Raw genomic sequence first — 22,432 nt, forward strand, 5'->3', positions numbered from 1 at the left:
GTACAGGGATACTTCACTGACACTTTACCCCCATGTGCCACAGCACAGATATTAATGCAGACAACAACAAGGATCCTGACAATGACAACACTGAAAGACAATTTGCACAAGATGTAACAATATATACAAACTGTTGACATTCTAAACAAAAACATATTGACCAAATCAGGAGAAGTATGGCTAAGATGAATGCAAAGCAATAGGACTGACACACACTGTGGATTGACGTTGATCGGAATAAAGGTCAGCTGCTGTTCCTACTTTACATTAAAGGGTTAGCAGCTTGTTAAAAGGTGTACGAGAATCAGAATGTGAATAACCTTTTCAACCCACTGCTGTGTACATTTATATAAAGGTGTTAAATGCATTTATGGAAATATAATGATGCACTCTTAGTTGTTTACAACTACACTAACGTCAATAGTGCAAATATATCGTTTTTTTCAACATTGTCATGTATGAAAAGACCCAAAATGATCCTGATAAGCTACCCGCTTGATTACTATTTACATAGGAATGTTTCTGACCCAAGCTCTTTGATCCATTATTAATCCCTATTAGTGATTTAAGGATCATGGATCAATCGATTTATAGGATCAATATATCATTGTTTAGTATCTTAAAACCAATAATTCTACACACTACATGTGGTCGACTTAATGTTGTTCACAGTGTGGAAAGGGGAGTGCCAAAAACACAAATCCAATACTCGGCGGGACATGAGTACATGTCAATTGTCATCTCTCTTATCCTTTTTTTGTTTATGTCCCACACGCACAGCTGGGTGCCTTTCTCTCTCTCTCTCTCTCTCTCTCTCTCTCTCTTTCTCTCTCTCTCTCTCGCGCGCGCTTCTCCTCATCCTTCTTATCCTTCAGCCTGTCCTCTTTCCTCTCCTCTCCCTCTGCATGTGTGTCCTCGTCTCGGCCTCCCTTTGTGAGTGTGTTCTTTTGTTCCACCTGTGAGAAGGATTTGCTTGAGCTTTGCCTCTTAAGAAGAGAATGGAGTTGAAGTTGAGAGATGATGTCTAAAGGTAGCCAGTTTACAAGCTGATTCTAAACCAATAAAAAACTAAATCACCGTTGGATGACCAAAGCTTGAACGTGATTAGTCAATACTAGTCCGACTACATACGGAAACCAGAACACCTCCGATGCTAACATATTCTCCTGTTGCCTCATAATCTACGCGTGAACACATAATTTAGTTATAGAGATTAGGGTTGCAGGATGTTCTCAATGTCATTTTACTATGTTTGTCTATAACACAGCGTATATTGCATGTCTCTCTGTTCTGGGAGAGGGATCCCTCCTCATTTGCTCTTCCTGAAATTCTTTGGATGTTAAATGCATTTTGGAAGTGACTCTTATAAGATATTCCCAAAGTGTCTTATAACAAAAATTAAAGGGTGACTTTGCTACTTTAATTCAGCAGTAGACACATCCTGATATGTAAAATGCATGAGCCGGTCAGGTTGTTTTCAGGATTTTAAGTTAAAAAGATAGTTGACTGTCAGTGCACATATCAAATCTGCGAAGAAGCCCTTGCATGTTGATATGAGAGAATGACACGAAAACCTGAAGCTTTCTGTTGTTTAAAAAAGTGACATTCTTCAACATTTTGTATTATCCACTGTGCATCTCGAAGAAAAGAAAAATAATTTATTTACAGTATTAATCTAAGGACCCAAGAATCCCAGCTACCTCTCAAAGGTGCGGGAACAGCACTTATGCTGAAAGGATTTTACAGAGTTAGTGGGTCAAAGTACACAGTGTTTGACTAATATGACAAAAAGCATTTTACGCATTTCACGGTTATAACGGATAATGAGCGAGTCCATGGATTTTAAAAGGCAACTTCCATAATAGAAAAAAGCAAATAAAAATATAGCTCAATAAATAAAAGCAGCTTTACGTTCAGTTGTTTCATTGTTTATTACAGTAAATACACATACAGTCAATTAATTTAGAAATAAAGCATGCAGTGTATCAATTCTTTTCAAGGACTAATTAAGAAAATACATTTTCTTTTCAAGACATTCAAAACACTTGGGTGTATGTATTTGTTGTTTTACCACAATGATTCTTCCCAATGTTTCACATTCCCTAAAATGAGAAATCGTTAATATATTTTTAAAAGAAGGAACATCTAAAACAAACCCAACTTAAAATACAAAAGCAATGTTCAGTGATAGGCTTTTTTTTTTTTGCAACTAGAGTTATTTGACCATTTAATCAAAATAAATGGAAACGCATACATCATTTTAATGATTAACCCCAGGTATTTATGTATCATCTTAGATCCGCCAGTTCTCAGCCCGACATCAAATACAAATGCTTTGTCACAAGTTATTTTTGATTTACATTTGTAATGTTTGGGACATGTTTTATGTATTGTTGCGTGTTTAAATTTGACCTAGTGTCCATACTTATGTTATGCCCAACCATGATGTTTTTCCTAAACCTTACTAGGGGATTTTGTTGCCGAAGCGAGTGTTTTTTGTTGTCATTGTTTCTTGTTTGCTGCGACCGTGCGCTGTGTTACCCTGTGCGATAGAAAGTGGCGCCAAGTTGGCATGACAACATGTTGGTAAGGGCAGTAGTAGCTGTATTTACAAGTCTTAAATGTAATATATATTATACACATGCTAGAACATTTAAAAATACCACAGTGTATAGTCACAGTGTGCACAACAATTGCATTCCCATAATACCACAAATGGAAGTCCTGTATGTTCTGCTGGCTAACAAAGTTTGGGCCATGTTGTCCCATTAATCAGTGTACTCTCCTGTTGGGGTTTGACCTTTCTAAAATGTGATCTGAACACAAGATACATGTTCCATGTTAAAATCATCACTGACAACTTTCTTTATATCAACAGCCCACATCTACATGACCGCTATGTTAAAGACTTTCTCCTCTTCACCTCAAGTGAATGCATTCAATCTCCTCTGTTACAGGCATGGAGGAGGTCCTAATATCCATCTCATCCACAGTCTTACTGGGGGCATAGGTTGACCTCCAGCGCATCAGTACAATCTTCTTCAGGTACATCATTGTGTTGTTCTTGACACTGACAAAACAGAAGGTATTGATTATGCTGTTGCTCATGGCAATGCACTCGATGATGTAGAAGGCCACTAGTGAGTTCTTCTGGCGGGAGATGAGCGTTGGGTGGAAATCTCGTAGGATGGTGAAGCCGTAGTACGGCGCCCAACACAGGATGTATGCCGTTAAGATCCCGATCAGGACCATCACTGTCTTGCGGCGACAACGCAACCGCTTCCTAATCTGCTCCGTCTGGAAACCGGGGACGCTCTTGAACCAGAGCTCGCGGGAAATTCGGGTGTAGCACATTGCCATGACGATCACAGGCCCAACAAACTCAACAGCAAAGATGAACAGGAAGTATGACCGGTAGTAGGCCTGCTGGTCCACAGGCCAGATCTGGGCACAGAAGATTTTGTGTGTGGTTGGGGTTGTGCCGCCATGAGGGTACATGGTCTCAGAGGCAAAGTAGGCAGAGGGAATTGATATCAGAATGGGAACAATCCAGACTCCTGTAATCAGGCAGTAGGCGGTTTGGTACTTCATGCGAGGCCTCAGAGGATGGACTATAGCCATGTACCTGGAAGAACAAAGACATATTGTTCCATTGAAGAGGCAGGAAATAAACAAATACTACAATGCAATCAAACTGCCCCTTTGAGCAGTCTGAGTGCTGTGTAAAGTCAATAGATTCAGCAAATGGATCTCAGTCACTCATGGAAGATTGAAGTTCAATATACGGCACTCCATTATTCAGTGCACTGGATTTCTCATATTAATAGAAGTGTAAATCAAAAGGTCCTGATGCTACTTATATTTCCCTCTTTTATCTACATGTAAAGCAAGAGGTAAATGCATGAACTAACATACAATGTAATTTATTTATTTATATACCTATATTTTTTGAAAACAGTAATGTACTGTGTGTTAAATCACATCTTGCTTTTAAAGACAAAACATATTTAGTGTTAGTATATATGGGTCAACTTTTTCAATGTGAATATAGAATGCATAACAAATCACATTTCAATATTTCTTTAATAAATCAAGGTGAAAATGTTTATAAAATGATGTGCAAGATATCTAGAATATTTCCACACGGACATTTAAAAAACATCTGACAGTGTCACGCAGTGTGAAAATTCTAAATCTGACGTTCAAGCAACTCAAAGAATTCATACATTTTTGGGAAAAATCTTTTTGAGGGTAAAGTTCAATAAAGCACCTATCAGTGACTGCAATGCTGTTTAATTTACATGCTGCATCTAGTTTATTTACCCTGCACTAATATAGAAATTGGAAAACAGCTATTTTGAATACTCACCGTCTGTTTCTCTGTGTATTGATCATGTTACTCCACCACTTGTTCACACCTGCTTCACACACACTCCACTTAGGTGGAAAATGTGCACGTTACTAAATGGTAATTAGCAACATCTTTGCACAGCATCCTCTTAATTAGATTACCATCAATATACTGTCGTGATAATGGGCAATCTTGAGTTAAATCTAAAATAACAACTAGAAGGTAGTTGAGTGGTTCATTTTGTGACATTATTGTATTCTTTTTTATATGTATTTTCTAACACTGCTGTCTCATTCAATTAATGCTTCTGCTGCAGCATATCCATTCACACTACTTTAGAATGAACCTAGAATTGTACGGAGTACTAACTTCACAGAAGTAGATTAACAACCACTAGCTTGACAACAGTCCTGTGGATTTCTGTGGAACAGGCAGCGCTCAGTTAGCTGCTGTTTGTAGGTAACACAAGTAAGCTCACACAAAGTCAGGGGGATTATTGACTGAACAATACATCATAATGAACACTTTGGAACATTCAGCACTCGTTATCCAGCCTCCAGGTTACCTCTTGAATGTTAAACAAAAGCTTATTTTGTGAATCTGTGTAAGTTGTGTGCAGTACAAGGCAGTGTAGTAATGTTACATGCATGTCGCACAAGGAAGAGCACTGCAGTGGCAATGCTGGCGGTTTAAGTCTGGAAACCTGGGTTGTGTAGAAATCAGTGTCTCCATTTGTAAAGATAAAAAAACAGAACTTTTTACACACTAAACAGGGAATGCCTGAAATAAGAAATTGCACTGTGCAAGAAACAATAGCAACCATTTGCGTTGCTAAGACTTTCATCATACAGAACCTCGGATTTAAGGTGTTTAATATCCAAGGCACAGGTACAGGCAATGAATCAGTTAGTTCAATCAATTAGAGAGATACGTGCTATGTTTATAGTGCTTAATGATCTGTGCCTCTTACGAAGCAATCAAGGTCTCGTGGTTTCAGGGCGTGATGGCTGTGCACCAGAGATAAGAATTGTTCAACTTTTAGAACGCTGCAAATTACAGCTGGCAGATATCATTATTTAGTTTTCCTTGAATATCCGTCAACGGTAAATTTATGAAGTGGAAGTCAATCAAGGTAGTGCTGGACTACCCAGAGCTTTACCGTCTGCTCCAGTTTCCACCGACTATTTTACCTTATATATACTCACGCCGACCAGGGACGTCACCATATCCGATTTAAAGGTCAGCCAAATTGAAGATGACAAATCAAGAGATAAAGCTACTTTGAGGAATTTGCTGTGCTGGAAATCCATTTATCTTTGTCTGAGTAGTTTAGTCAGTGACGCTTACTGACAACATCCAACTTAACATCCAACTATGCTGGAAGGATGAAGCATTGGCTTGCTGGATTGAACCAATAAACCTACAGAAATATGAAAGAAATACCACACTCACCTGTCAACTGCAATGGCAAGCAATGCGTTAGTGGACACATATAGTGACACCGTCCGGAGATAGTTGACAGAGGCACACAGCACTAATCCGTGACCCCAGGAAAGCTGTTTCACCACATAGTAGTCCACCAGGAACGGGCAGCACACCACTGCCACAATAAAGTCTGAGATGGCCAGGTTGGCGATGAGCAGGTTGGTGAGGTTGCGGAGCTTTTTGTAGCGCGTCAGTGTGGCAATGAATATGAAGTTTCCAAACCCACAGACGAGCATGATGCAGACTAGCACCATGCCGATAACAATGGTGGCCACGAAGAAGGCCTGACCCTGCGTCGTGTCTGGGATCTCATCAGGAGGGATACCATAGTCCAAATCATAGCTGTCCATGTAATGATCCAACTTCCCTGCTGGGAGACTCTCCAGCACCTCTGTAAGGCTGATGTTGGAGTCTGCCATGTCTTTGCACACGCTCTTATTTTGGTTTAGAAAGACTTATATTTGACCGCAATTTAATTCAACAAATTAGATGCAAATTGATGATACTTTTTGGCCAATGATTCCTTGAAACCAGCTTAACCATTAAATAAGTTGTTTGTATGTCAATGGAAATGTGAACAGGCTTTTTCTTTGGAAATAGCAGCACATCTTCACCTGGAAAAGAAAGTTCCCATCTCAGTATTACTCATGCAGCGTGGATCCATGGAGACAAGATATGATCAAAGCAAATAACATGATCTCAGTGCTTCAGGCGTAATCATGTTGGCACTGGCACGTGTGACATTTCCATATTTTTGGATGAAAATGTAAGTTGATGTGTTCTAGCAAAGACCTCTGTCATTTATTAGTATGATGTCACTTTACAGCAAGCTAACAGGCTAATAGGCTCAGCGTGATGACGGGGCATTAGATTTGTGGTCACCTAAATCTCCCGCAAGCATACGAGGTAAAGCAAACATATAATTCCAAACGAATTGGAAAAAAAACATTTAACTAGATTATACCAGATTTATATTGAGACAGTGGAACAGGGCAATTAAGTGCACACTCATATATGAAAGATAGACAGAGAGATGATTATGTCTCAAATGATCTAACCCATGTCAGATCATTTGAGATCAAATAGTTTGGTTTTACAATCATGGTTTATGTGATCTCCACTAAATCAGTACTTAAATCAATAAGAGCAGTAATTGCATATGGAGATCATTAGTGGTATATTTTTAATGCAACGACATGCACAAATAGCATCAACTATATCAATATATGCAGAGCTAGATGGAAAATGTACTTTGAATTAAGGCTCTGGGGTAGTTTATACAACCAAAAAAATAGAGCGTCTCACTGATGGAGCACTGTTATAGAAATCATCACATCCTGGAGGGAGATCACAGTCTGTGCATTTAAATCAAGAGAGTAAAATAAACAAACACTCAAATGTATACTTATATGAGAGATACTCTATCTCTTTATTTATAAAAAGGAATATTAATCTCTACGGAGTATCCAGGGATAAAACTCAGTTAATTAAAACATGTTAAAAGACACTTACCAGCAAACGTTGTAGGAAGAAGATCCCGCGACTTCTCCCAGAACACAATTGTAATATTGGACTCAGGGTCGCTCCATTAACCTCCACGCGCATTCATTCTTTCTGCTGCCAGTCGGCTCAGATCTCCTGCGGAGCGCCTCGAACAAATCAGGACGTGCAAAGTTACGTCTGTCACTCCTTCGCCTCAAATGCAAAATAAAAACGACGAAGCGAGCCTGAGAAAGTGCACCGTCTTGCTTTCAGGAGGTGCGAGAGAGGCAGGTGTGTGCGCGCGTGCACACCCGGTTACGTGTGTTCATTAGTGCTGAAACAGTTCAAAGATCAGCAGTTAAATGTATGTCCATCAATACGGTGTAGGAATCATTAGATGTTCTATACTTTAAAGACTGCTCACCTTACAATATTGATGGAAGAACGAGGGAGAGATTAACAACAGAACAGGACATTTTGCAGATACATTCTCAGTTTACATTATTGAATTGTACTTTATGTCCAAACGAAGCTTAGTAAACTGGTTTGAAACAGCAAAAACTGATTGGTTTGAAATAACACAACCCTGATGTATTATCTTTTAAGTTGAGGGAATCAGCATTCACGTGGCCACCTGGTGGATGCTAGTACAACTACAGGTCCTTTCCATTGGTGAAACATAATGTGGCTATCGCCCAGTGTTTGGGATGTGCTCCTACATTTAATGGGTTCTTCCTTTGCAAATGCACGAACATTCTACCATGGAAATAGAGCCAACAGTTTTTCTGACAAACAAACCCACAAACGAGCCGAACTGAAAACAGAGCCTCCGTGTGAGTCATGGTTGGGGGTGCTGAGAGAAAGTCAGTCTATAATGATGTCAAATTGAACGCCGAGCCACATTAATTTGTTTTGGCATTCATGTAAATTGTCAGGATTATTTATATCTTTTAATTATAAACAACATTTGACACTAATTATTTTAACATTACAGCAGACAGCAAACTTGACACCAACATCTACACAGTCAACAACAGAGAACTAATGAATGAGAACTGAAAGGAGAGGAAGAGGGTGTGAGGTGGTGAATGATATGACCCATAAGCAGGTTATTATAAAATATAATAATGCCGGAGACAAGGATCCACCAGTGAGGATTTCAGACTCCAGTCTAGCCTATAGTTCACATCACTGATGAACTGAGTATTATACAAAGTTACAACCATACTATATGCTGGTTTATATAAATATAATTCATTATTATTATTAAATATGTAAATAAACCCCAAATACCCCAGTGTAAAAAAAACATGTATTATACATATGATATTTAATTTAAATTTGTATTATTATACTTATTTATATATTTTTTTCACATGCAGTTAAACAATTGGCCTAAAGCAAAAGCAGTGAGTGCTGCTACAACCTTAGGACCAACACTTCCCGCACCATAACTCTACTTGTGGTCTGTAGCTCCTGAGGGAAACATCTGGCTCTTTGGCTGCTAAATGCTCCTGTGTTCACCAGCTTGTCGCTAACTGTCCGTTTGTTTGGAGCCGGGCCGGTAGCTTAGAGCAGGCTTGTCAGAGCTGGCTGATGGGTGACATTGCTTGGGACAATGCCATCCTTTCCAATGGAGAGAGGGGCTGTGCTGTCCTTGTCGGTGGTTTTCAAAGAATTTAGAAATTTGAAGAATTTTGGCCAGAGATATACTGACCCCCTCTAGACAAACATTCATTGGCATTCCATTATGAACTGAATGTTTTGTTGCTGGGCGAGTAAATGCTTGCAAGATAGGGAACTGCTTGCTCCTGAGGTAATGTGTGTAAATAAGCAACCTGCGTTTTCTCCACAGCAGGAAGTCAAATGACTGTCTCCCCACTGCATTTTTTTCTTGTTATAATAGCTGCCAGGTAAATGTTGCCTCAGGTTGAAAATGTCCAACTTATGACTGACATGTGAATGTCTTGTTTGGCCGTGCTTGGTAAGTGTAAGGACTATTAAATAGAAGAGAAAGACACTTTTCCTTACTGAGTTCCTCGAGTTGTACAACTCTGCTTTGCGATCTTACCAGGACTTGGGTAAAAATTCTTCAGCGGCAGAAAATAAAGAGCATGATTGTTTACATAATATTCCACATTCATTCTGGTGTATCGTATTCAGCTGGAACAGACACAAACATCTATAATTCTCTTATGAAGCCTTTAAAAACTACAGGCCTACTCAAGCGATTTTTACACCACTTTCTTTTTACTGAGTAAAGTGTGTGTTTTTTGAGTCTTTGAATAGTGTGTGTTTAGTTACATTGTATGTTTATTCTTGTGTACAGGCATCTCTCTCAGAAAAGAGATCTTGGTATGTTTAATAAATATACTGATAGATTATTTAACTCCCTTTTTAATGCAACAAAATAAAACAATTTTAAATACCTGAACATATAGTTTACAAAACAATATTCTAGCTTTGCACCTTTAATGTTCCATCACTGTTAGTGGCTTCATATCTGAAATGATTGTATGACAGTGTAAGGTCGTTGTTTTTTCTTTCAGTTGGACTGTTTATAGTTATCATGTAATGCACATAGTATAATGCACAATATCAAAGTGTCATGTACATGTAAAGTGTCTCGTGTGGTGCTCTCGTCTCTGACGGTCTGAGATGGCTGTTACTGGCACTGAAGGCATACTGCCGGTTAGAATAGTAATCAATATGGAACACATTTGCTCATAATAAACAAGAAACCATGTCTCATTTTCAGCTGTGAATAAAAAGCTCCGTTTTAAATCAGACTTTCATGATGTTTAGTGGTTTGATGTTAAACTGCGTTGTTCCTTGAATACATGAGACTTTTCCCCTCTCTCACAGAGCAGAAAGCTGTCACCAGCAGATCTCTGAGGTTAACCATCCTGAACAGCAGATGAACAGGCGTGCAGACAGCAGCCCTGATGACTTTTTCAGATCAATTCCTTATTGTGATGGAAAGCTATAGCACTAGTGGGTTTTATACCGCCTCAGACAATCATCTGTCAGTAGCGGGCGTGATGGCTTTGCGTGTCCTCTCACATTGAGTGCAGCGGGCTGGCAGATACTGTATAACCGGAGCAGTTCAAACATCATTACAGATAACAAGAGATACAACAAGCCAACTCCTTCTGTCATCTACAATGGACAAAGGTTGATAAAAACAATTATTTTATTTCCTAGAACTTGAACAGCTCATAAGAGATGAGAGAACTGCCTCTGCGTGTTATTAGTTTTTTTATCACCCTCTAAATATTAGGCGCTACGCTCGGCCCTGCTAGTGTCTGTTATACAGCAGCTCCGGAGGCCTGACCAGCAGGATAAACACTAGGCTCTCATTTCCAATTCTGGATAGCTCTTTAATCTCAACTGGGCCTCAGATTTACTGCCACTCGTAACCAATAAATATAAATGGAAAATGACCGCAGTGTGATTCTGGCGTTCTCTATAGAATATGAGAATATGTACAACACCTACAATCTATGGCCCCCAGTTGAGGTTGGACCGATAGTGACATAGTTTATTGGTGAAATTGTTAAGGGATAAGCAGCAGGGAACCCAAATCCATACAAATATATATATGCATCATATATATATATATATATATATATATATATATATATATATATATATATATATATATATATATATATATATATATATATATATATATATGGGATTTAAATCTGAACAGAGGCAGTCTGTGTTGGTAAAATGGGTGTGTGTGTGTGTGTGTGTGTGTGTGTGTGTGTGTGTGTGTGTGTGTGACTGAGCATTGGATTAGATCCTGATGAGCAGTTTAGCACCTTGTATGGCAGGCTCTGTGATTAGTGTATGAAGGCCACATGAAGGTGTGTGTGAATGTGGTCAACTCCACCAGTGTGGTCACACAACACGCAGCAACTTGAAACTTGAAACAACGTGGCGGAAATGTCACAGGAACGCTCTGAAGGCTGAAGGAGTCAAGCCATGACACATACACGAAGACAGATTAATGTATACTCACAGTATGCATCTCGTAAATGTCATTTGTAAAGTTATTTTGAAGTAGAATATGTGTGATATAGTCTCTGTCACCCTAACTTTGGAAGGAAGGATTTTGCAAAAAACAAATGTCCTGCTTTTTATGTTTGACTGTCTGTCGATTGCACATTCATTTGAACTATATCAAGTTATTTTGGTATACTACTGTATGTACAAGTGCAGTAGGTAGAAGTAGGTAAAGGTCATCACATGAACTCTGGTCTCTTTGATCAAATAACTGAGTTTGAAAAGAAAAGCATGTTTGAACGATAAATTAGTTCTCCGTTACTCTGTTGTGTCCATGACATTTGTTAGTATCACATTTTTCATACTGCAGCTTTTGTAGCTGTCAGTCTGCCCTTGAGCTTTGGGCTTTGCTGGGGCCAAAATATGCTGAAATGCTGATGTGAAGCCATTTGACGTGTTTCATCCAGTCGTTTTACAGCTTGCTAGATCTGTCGAGAGGGACATTTTGACTGACCTTGTACCACAGCCGGTAGAGAGCGAAAGCAGAAGCTCCTCTGTCTCTTCCTCATTTGTATATCACTCTCTCCTCTCATCTCTGCTAAATGTTATTGTAATGGAAATAATGGAAATACAAAAAGGTATTAACAGAAAACCTTGAAAGCACCTTGAGGATAACAACTAGAAGGTGTCTTTCTTGTGATCAAAAATAAAAGAGAAATAACAGCTCCAAAGCTATATTCCCAGCAAAACACAAACATTGCCACATACTGGCTTTTCTCTTTGTCGTTTCTATTAAAACAAACAACATAATGTGTAGAAAGATTCAAACTTGTGTTACATATTCAGGATCCCACCCTAACTTGCTCAGAAAGATTGTTGTTTGCTCCCAGTTTGAGTGTTTTACAGACAGAACACGTACAATAAACAACCAATAAAAACTAAGTGAACTGTATGATCTGCCCAGGACGCAGCTGCCTGCATGTACATTTCTATAATTTAGGATGACTTGTGCAATATTTTGGAGATCATGAACTCAAACAACAGTATGAGCATACTCAGTGTGTCAACACTTGGCCACTTCTGGCAGGAATAGTTCTCCACAGTCCACACAAATTGAACTGCACGAATGTTCCCTTCTGTCCTGTGGTGGGCCACCATCCAATCTGCCATATCAAACAGGGATCTAGAAAGCAGCTGACTAAGAAGCAAAATAATGGTGTGCTACCACCCAGTGCTTTCGCGGGCCAGCCAATTGTTTGTGTTTGTGCTTCTGCTTTGTCATCACCAGCATGGCTTTTCTAATCTCTGCCACAAAGGTAACAATAAACCATGGAAGGCCCCAGGCTCGTAATGTGTGCGGCCACAGCTAGGGGGAGGTTTTTGGGGCTATTTCGCCAACAGCCAGTGCAGTGCAGCGTTTAGTCTAGCATGAGACAGCCAAGGGTGAGCACCCAAGTTTTCACACAATAAAGGTGCGGAAGGGGACCAAGCACTCCGGGGATAACACCAGCCCACGCGAGGGAAGTGTACCACCATGTACAAGACCAGCTACCTGCACGAGGTGCGCAAGGAAAAGTACGAGCATTCAGATGTCTTTGATGAGGAACCTGTGGACTTCGAATCCTCTGCCGGCATCTCAGCCATCCAGGGATGGGAGAGCCTTCAGGAGCTCAACAGCCGCTTTGCCCGGTACATCAACAGGGCACGAGTCCTGGAGCAGCGCAACGCCGTGTTCCGCAAGCAGCTGGAGACGCTGCAGCGGATGGAAGAGGCCAGCGGTCTAGAGGAGGCCTTCACAGAGCAGACTGGCGTCAACAGGCAGCGCATCCGAGAGCTGTCCTCTGACCACGCCAAGCTGGAGCGAGAGCTGAAAGATGCTTGCCGCATGCTGGATGAATTCACCAGCAAGTAAGAGAGTCAGGCTGGTCTTATCTTCTTTAAAGATGGAGGGATTAGACATCTATAGGAATGAAGAGACGCAGAAGAAGTGTAGATGCCGGCTCTAAAGAAATCTGATCATCGATACTTCTCAGCAAATCATGTAGATCAATATAATCAATAGATAGAATGGATGCAATCTTCAAGGTCAAATTTGAATTCAATGTACTGCCTTAAAAGCAGGGAATCATACAACTTTCTGAAACATTTATTTATTCTGAAAACTGCAACCAGTTTGAACATCGCACAAGACACTTAATAAATAATGATTTGAAATAATGCTGAAATTAAGGTTCCGTTCACCCAAATCACTGAAAATCCAACAAACAAAGCTTAAGCACATTTCCCCACTCACCACTAGACAATCCATGACGCAACTAAGTTTAATGGAGGTACATGGAATCTAATGTGTAAAACTCATAATAATAATATGGTTGCAGTTTAAACAACGTAGCCAATGAGGTGATTTGAAACCAAACCACTTGATTCGATTTAGTTAAAGATCATGGTTTAGATTCAATTAAGTATGTTTGGTTTCACAAGGGACACAAATCGCTGCCTTCTGGGTGAAAGGCCCATGTTTATTTGACCGATCCATTCACCCCAACCTGCTATCTAGGTAGACTTTGATTAGAAACGGGTTTGCGAAAAGAAAAACGTACCTCGGGAACAAATAAGCTTCCCTCAAAATATAATTGACAGTGAATTTTGATTTTGTGGGAATGTCCTTTTTATGATACATGTCCACAATTTTTCAATTCCTTTCACTTCAGTTGTATTGGTGTTGTGAAAGGAATCTGGGGCGCAGATGTCTTAAAACCTTATCTGTCCTTTATCTGTCCTGTCTCACTGCGAGCCCATAGCAAACGCATGAAATGTTACCTTCTCTTGCTTTTATATTAGACTAACACATAATCCAGATGTTTTATGTTCCAGATATAGAAATGAATGTGATTATCAAGAACAGCTACGCGGCACACTGGAACAATTGAACAAGGTACTGTATCAAATAAACTGGATTTATCAAATACAGTGTGTTTACACAATCATTCAAACTAACATTAGTAGCATTTTAGTTGTACTTCATCAGAGTCCTCTAAAATGTAGACATAGAAAACCCTGTGCATGTGAAACAAGAGACAGTATACATGATAGAAAGTATTTATTATACATGGCTAGGATGACACTGAAGCGTTTGTAAGACTGCAGTTTTTCACTTAAGTATTCTTTGGCTCTTGAACTAAATATACTTGACACTGAACCTTCCACAGTTTGGTTCCTATTGTTGTTTGTTCTTCTCTTGTCCTGCAGGAGGCTGACAGTTCTCTGCTGAGAAACCTGGAATACCAGATCCAGTCGCAGTTCCTGCAGGACGACATCAACTCCACCAGAGACAGACACAAGAAGGTCAGTGGCGCTACTGGTAAATGTTCAATATGATCTTATTGAGATCTCAGCATTGCCATGTTCAAAAGACTAGTTTTGATAGCATCGACATAAATAACTTAGTGTAAATGTCTACCCTTTTAATAAAACCTCCTTTAAACAAGAACTCCAAATATAAATACTTCCTTCAGAGTTATCAGGCAAGTAGTTATGGATTATCATGGGCTTCTCCTATAGATTTATCTACTTTTATGGCACTTATATTGTATTTTCAGTTCATAATGTATGTTTTATTTCATAACTGTGTATGTATTTCCATTGGACAGTCCACCTGTTCCATTTATAAAAGCCCCACAGAAAAACCCTGCATCCAAGGAATTATGTTTCTATTCGTTGTATAGTTTTGGCAAATACAATTTGAGGGAAACATGATTGCTGCCAGTGTAGTCCTGCTGTTGGTTAGGCAACAACAACCACATGGCTACATTTTGTGAAAGAAAGTATGACCTGTCTTATGATTCAAGTCCCTTTTTAAAATGCTTTGAGTTGTTTTGCAAAAGCAGCCGGCAAACATATGCAATTGGTTGCCCGTCAATGTTTTGCAGATACCTTCACTAAGAAGGTAATTTACATTTCAGCAGGATGGAGTCAGTACTGCAAACAATCTTAAAATACAGCTGCAAATGCTATAGTTATGTGTTATTTGTCTATTCTGTGAAAATGCTAAGCTTGTACAGTTAACAATCGAAACATTTAAAAGGTTAGCATGAATACATATGTTACAGGAATCAATTGTTTTTGTCAGTGACCAAAGGGAGTGTTTATCAACATATAAATCAATATGTTTTATGTTGGAGCAAAGATAAAGTAGAAGTGACACAATTGTATTGATGCTCACATCATTGTAGTGCTTATCGATGGCTGGCAGAAACAAGACTCATATAAACCACTCACTGAGTAATGGCTTTAATAGTTCATATTTATTGTTCATAGCAGTTTATATCGCTTACATGTTGCTCTTTAAAGGGCAATCATATCTTGAAATTGTGCCCATATTGTTCCTTTTGACAGTATCTTTGATCTCTGGTTGGCTATATTGTGTATGGATTTATTGAATAACTCACAGTGAGTTGAGAAAATTAATCCACATCAAAGAATATTAGTTTCAAATAGTATTTAGGATCCCAGCATGTGTTTTCCTTTCAGTTGTTTTTGAACACTCCTGGCCTCAGGCCGCGACTCTTCAAATGACTAGGTGTTATGATGTACCCAGGGCTTTTGCAACAATACACCTTCTATGACGTGAGTGAGGAAAGTGTTACAGAGAAAATGTAACACTGCTCTTCACACGCATTGACACATGGCAGGAAGGCACAGAGGAAATACAGAAAAACTGAAATATTATCGTCTTCAGTGGCTTGAAGGTGCAACACAGCGGCCGCACAAATGCTGAGACAAATGACAACTGTTACATTATGCATCCAGCATACTTTCCATAGACTTTCTTTCCCAAGCAATTTATCCCTTTTTCATTTCCACCCAGCATTATACTTTTGATGATGAATTAAACCCAGACTCTGCAATATTGAGATAGCATATCAAAGGGCACTGCTGTCACTGTATTATGTCGGAGAGAATAGGGAGTCTCACATGGATATTGGGCTTGTGGCCCTGAGCTTTGAAGTATCCCTCTGGAGAGAGGAAATATGTCTCTTCTTCTTTATTACTGAGTCTAAGATCACACTTGTACAAATGGAAATTTAGAAGAAACTCCCTTTGCTCTAAGGAAATTTGAGCGCCATTTATAAATATATTTCAGCTAAGTGAAAGCCTTTTATTGGATATTTCATTTTTCTCCCCCAAGTGCAAAGTAAATATGCAAAAGGTTTGCGAGCAGAGGAGATGAAGTGGTTCAATTTAGGGCTTAGGGATGCATATCCTTTTGCTGGGTTGTATACTGTATTTTATGTTTTCCTTTTATATCGTCTCCTTTTACAGAATCTTGCAGAGATCCAGACCTATGTAAACATTTTACAGCAAATCAACCAGACACTTCCCCTTGCTCCCAATGTGTCAGTGGGCATCTCCGAGGTGAGGTCATTCATGTTGTCACTGTGTGTGTGTGTGTGTGTGTGTGTGTGTGTGTGTGTGTGTGTGTGTGTGTGTGTGTGTGTGTGTGTGTGTGTGTGCTGCAGTCACTGGGATGCTGTTTGCATGTTTGTCAGCGCTGGCTACGTGTCTGGGGTTGACGAGGTTACAAGCTTCTCAGTTGGTTGGTGTTTTATTGTGTGTACACACGTGTGTGTGTGTGTGTGTGTGTGTGTGTGTGTGCGTGTGCAGACAGTCAAGCAGTCCATCGGCCACATGGACAGGCCTGCAGGTTGAGAGCGTCAGGACACATAATGAAGCAAATAGCAGGAAAAAAACGCTGTGCATGCTAATTTTTTAGCAACCGTGCCAGAGTGACCGGCATTTGTGGAGGAGATTGGAGTCTTATTTATACAAACATTTCTTAGAGGCAGAGCTGCTCTGGATGCAGAAATTGTTTAATTGATTGAGTTAAATCTCAACGGGAAGAGATAAAGAGCCACAGCTCATGGCTGCTGTTTTTAGCTCAAATTCAATGAAAATACGACAGAGGTAAACAAGGAGAGATTTGGCATTATGTTAATTACTTAATAATCCAGCTGTATGTATAGGGATTTAAATAAATGGGTTTAAATGGTGAGCAAAACGATCCTATGGTATGTGTGGTACACCACAACGAATACAAGTAAACACACCGTTTTGGGCTTTCGTGCATTCATCAGGGCAGCATAGTTTTGCACTAGTCCCACTAATTCTAACCTAACATCAGGTTTACGAAACATATCGCATGCAAAATTTCACAAACTTTATATTAAGTTGAATTACTTGTTTTCCAACATAGCAGGCAGGCTTATGCTTTGGAGAGAAACATTCAGAATAGAATTTGCAGTAAAGATGCATCTCAGTCTTGGATTATGATTTTATATGAATGCAACACTTAATATTGTTGCTTCATACAAAACTTAAAATGTACATGTTTAAATACTGGAAACTGTGAATTAATACCACTGAGGACAATGACTACTTACAATAGATCTGCCAGGTGTACAGAGTGAAGCTCTAACAACAGCCACTTACGTCACTTGTATCATTATTAATTCAGTCTCTGGATAGTGGACACTGCCCTCTACACACTCAATAGGTTAATTTTAAGACTGGATGAAACATAAAACATCACTGCTGTAAGCAATGCAATTGTTAGAGAGCCATTAAATAAATAAAAAAAATCAATCAGTGAAGCTTTTAATACAGTGAGACTTCAGGCAGAGACATGCCTGATGGCTGTGTGAGTCTATAACCTTCATGCGTACAGACAAAGTGTGCTTGTCTGCATGTCATAATTGATTTGTGTTCCATGTTTAAAGGAGCAGGAGAAGCTGCTGTTCCAGAGGAAAGTGCCGGGGCTGCAGAGTGAGCTGGAGGAATATAAGAGTGCCCTCTGTCAGCTGCAGGCCCAGAAACATCGCCTCCAGACCGAGGTGGGTCACACGGTCACCATAACAACAGGAGGTTTCATGTTAATGACATGCCTTTTATGTTCTCCTTTTATTTTACCACCAAGCCAATATTAAAAGAGTGACATATTGAACAGGATTTCCATTAGTCCGTCAGTCCTCCTGTCCTCTGTTGCGAACTAACCAGTAACATTATTTTCTTTTACATTTTGTTGATTGATTGATTAATGCATTTATTTATTTATGCCTGTGTCATGCACAGAAAGTGCCCAACCCCAAAACAAACTGTAGTTGTTTCAGTAATTTCATTCCATTCAAAAATTACAAATTGTTAAACTATTGTTTGTATGGTTGTTTTGTCAGGGTACCAAAAGTAATCAGTTAAAATTATATATATATATATATATATATATATATATATATATATATATATATATATATATATATATATATATATATATATATCACACTGTGAGAAGCTATTACTGTTTTTCAGTTTGCATATGCTTTTAGAAGGATTGACTTCTTTTCTCATTTCACTTTGTTTGATAAGTTCAAACGAATAATGGAACCCTGCAGCCTCCGTACCATGATGCTAATAGCTTGATGCTGCAGAAGCACCACTAGATGTCAGCCATGACCACCTTATGACAGATGGGTAGAAGGCTGATTATACTTTCAACCTTGCTCATCGTTTTCCTTTACTTCTCACTTTCATTAGCAACTCAAGGGGGTTTGCAATTTTAAACAAAAATTCCAATTCCTTAATTAACATTGCCCCTGTCTTGTCTTTCAGACTACAGTGTTGGAGCAATCCATCAAAAACACACAGGAGAATTATGACGATGAGATTCAGATGTACAACGAGCAAATTGAATCTCTACGGAAGGAGATCGAGGAAGCTGAGCGCTCCCTTGAGAAGTTCACCAGTGAATGTCGCCACCTGGCCATGTACCAGACATCCCTTGAGAATGAGCTGGAGAGGTACAAGAGGATCATCGAGAACGAGGACAACAGGTAGACTGCCTCCACCCGGTTGCTGACACACACAGAGAACACACTTGAACAAGCATGCAAGGCCTGACTGAAGAGGCTAAAATGGCACGGAGCTCTCCACTGAAGGCTGCAATAATAGCTGAGAAATCATTTTGACCTTAAGTGAAGGCGATGCAAACTGCTTTTACATGACCAACTTATGACCAGGATACATGGGTTTAATCAAGTTAACATATGCATAGATCAAAGGCTGCAAAAAATGAGTTGGAGGATTTATATATGTTAGAAATTATCTCTAGAAAGAAAGAAAACAATTTTGGTAACCTCACATGTTTAGTTATCGTGGTATGATGAGATTTTCTGTAAATTTGATCTCCCTGCATGAAGGTCATGCTGTTTACTGGTCTTCTCCGCACATCTAAAGAGGTAGAAGAGGTTCATCTACCTCGTGACAAACACTTCTTTGTGAGAAAACAGAAAAGCTTAAAGCTAATGACTCTTAAGAATATCAGAACCTGCCTTAGAAAACCATCATGGGTAAATTTGAGTGTAATTGTAGAATGTCCATTCACATGCTGTTATAACTAGGTTAGTGTAGAGTGCAGAATCAGCCAACAGATGGCACTGGGTGACAACAAATGTTTTTTCTCTTAGAAAAGATTAGCTATATTTGTTTGCTATTTAAAGTTACCACAGTTGTTTCCTTTTTTTGAAAGATATGAATTACAAATTCAGATTTCTGTACATAGCTACACTGTTGAGTTCATGGCTGTTTCATTGCTAACATTTGACTGCTTTCTTTCCTGCAGGTTGAATTCTGCGATAATTGGCACTCCTATTACCCTGTTCACCACCAATTACCGCTACACTCCCACACCCACTGCATCAAGCAGGGGGAGAGGTGAGGGCTCCATAAGCACATACCAGCTGGTTTACATTAAGAATCACTTCTGAATGCACACGGAATCAGCTTCCATTGCTAGAGAAAACTCAATACTCTTTTACACTTTGAGTCTTACAAAGTTAACTAAAGTGAAGTCTTAATTGTCTTTAGCATCTCAGAACATTTGAGTCTGTTGCCGCATACACAATTTTGGTCTTTTCTTAGTTCACCAGTTACAGCTAGTTGACTTATGGCCTCATCTGTGTCCAGATATCACCCAGGTTATCCAAGATATCACCAGCATCAAGCCCCGCCAGAAGATCCAGGCCAAGAAAGTCCTGAAGAAGAAAGAGCTGACCCCGAAAGACGTGATGGACAGTGGACAGGAGGATAGAAATCGGGGAGCTGCTGGAGAGGCGCCAGATGAAGAACCAAAGGGGGTCCCGTCTGTGGAAGTGCAGGAGGAGAGGGTGAAGAGGCCTGTGTTCACTGGAGTGTCTCCACAGGATGTCCCAGACGGAGCTCAGATCAGCAAGGCCTTTGACACTCTGTGTAACATCGTCAGAGACAGAATGAGGAAGTACAAGAAGCCTGAGCCAATTGCTGACTTCTACACCAAGGGTCGTTATGTCCTTGTCACCGGCGACGGCAGCTACCCAGATCCATGCTTCTACACCTCCACGCCATCAGCCGCCCACATCTTCGTAACAATCAGAGATGGAATGACGCCTCCCTATGATCCTCACGCACCCATCATACCCATCACACCCTCTCCTCCACCTCCACCTCAACCTCAACCTCCACCTCAACCTCCTAAGCCCATAGTTGACCCCAGGCCTCCCAAGCCCCCCACGCCCTCCAAGGGAGGAGGAGGAAAAGACGATGATAAGGGTGGAAAAGGTAAGGACAACGGCGGTAAAGGTAAGAATAAGAACGGAGATCCTGACCCTAAAGATCCAAGCCCACTCCCGTCACCCTCTGGACCCAAAGATCCCACCCCAGCTGCCGATCATCCCAAGAAAAGCCAGGATGACATTGGGCCCATTCCAAAGCCTGCACCTCGTGGTGCCAGCTCCAGCTCCAGCACCAGCACCAGCTCAAGCAGCTTTACCCCAGACGCAATGAGCTACGAGAAGCTGGAGGTGGTGGAGTCTGTGGAGAAGTTCTCCAACGGCCGCAAGCTTAAAGGTTACGAGGAGACTTCAATGGTGGTGGAGACCATGATCGAGAAGTCCAGCAAGAAGAAGTATTGAAACCACGTCACCTAACATGAAGAGTCAGTCAACTCCAATTGGGTCCTACATGGTTCACGTTCTCTGACAAGAAGACAATACTGACAAATACCACTATTCCTCAAACTACCGTAATAAAACCAATATGTTTTGTCTCTGAAGGAAACCAACCAAGCTTAAGACCATTTACACATTCCTGCTCTGATATTCAATGCTCTTCCATTTGCTTGCAGTCTCTGGTCTTGCGACCAGAATACATTTTGCTGGTTCCACAAGTACTGCTGTTGTTGTTCGACCCATGCTCGACCCATGCTCATGCCATAAGTCCTTTACTGTCTGAAAACTTGGGACAATGAAAAAACATGCCACCAATACAATTTAATAAGAAAAAAAAGAAAAAAACTGAGAAGTTGTGCCACCCCTCTGAACTATGTCTTAGAACTCCAACTTTCCCCTTTGAGCTGATTTGTTCAATTCGATGCCACTGCCTGCCCTCAGCACAATTTTGCTGTGTATTAATTTGATATATTGAATATATTGAATAATAAAAATGATTCAACAATCAATTAACACCCTGGTCTGCTTTTAAACAACAGAGTGCACCAAGCACCACAGACATATATTTAATGGGTCCTAAAACCACTTCTGTATGTGTGGAATTACTCCTTGGCATTTAAAGATGCACCATATTTGTTGGTGTACAGAACAGATACAGATGTTGATTACAGCATTTTCATTCAAGGGTTAAGAATTCTGCTACAGCATCCACGGGAAACACTTTTCAGTGACCTTGAGTAGTTTGCAATGTCCCTTCATTTATTATGATCAAATCTAACTATTAAAAGGATAGAATAGAAAAGAAAAAATAATATGATTTCAGATATGAAAGACTGAATGAGCAAATGGTGTGAGAGGGTTTTTTTTTTGAAAAATAAGCCATCTTTGACCCAATAAAGCAACTTTGTTGTGGTTACTCTCCTTATTGTAACAAAGTATTTCTGTGTGCTAATCAGGTACTTTTTTTTGTGTCCATAATTTTGCCCTTACTTACGTGCTTTGTATCACAGCTATTGTGTGTCCGTCACCGACTCTACACAAAAGTAATCCGGAAAGGCCTTAAAAAACG

The 22,432-nt window shown here is 39.9% G+C and overlaps 2 protein-coding genes across 2 annotated transcripts; one reads left to right on the forward strand and one right to left on the reverse strand.

The window, feature by feature from the left end:
- Window positions 1-2,919: 2,919 nt before the first annotated feature.
- prokr1b (prokineticin receptor 1b) lies at window positions 2,920-6,255 on the reverse strand (the record flags this gene model as incomplete). Its single annotated transcript, XM_079229549.1, has 2 exons — window positions 2,920-3,625; window positions 5,804-6,255. 2 exons carry the CDS (start codon window positions 6,253-6,255, stop codon window positions 2,920-2,922), a joined length of 1,158 nt encoding a protein of 385 aa, XP_079085675.1.
- Window positions 6,256-12,863: 6,608 nt separating this feature from the next.
- Window positions 12,864-21,327, forward strand: bfsp1 (beaded filament structural protein 1; the record flags this gene model as incomplete). The annotated part of the gene is made up of 8 exons (XM_079229506.1): window positions 12,864-13,237; window positions 14,204-14,264; window positions 14,579-14,674; window positions 16,652-16,744; window positions 18,106-18,219; window positions 18,992-19,212; window positions 20,001-20,092; window positions 20,345-21,327. 8 exons carry the CDS (start codon window positions 12,864-12,866, stop codon window positions 21,325-21,327), a joined length of 2,034 nt encoding a protein of 677 aa, XP_079085632.1.
- Window positions 21,328-22,432: the final 1,105 nt, after the last annotated feature.

This window comes from Taurulus bubalis, assembly GCF_910589615.1.
Source record: "Taurulus bubalis genome assembly, chromosome: 14".
NCBI classification, from domain to species: domain Eukaryota; kingdom Metazoa; phylum Chordata; class Actinopteri; order Perciformes; family Cottidae; genus Taurulus; species Taurulus bubalis.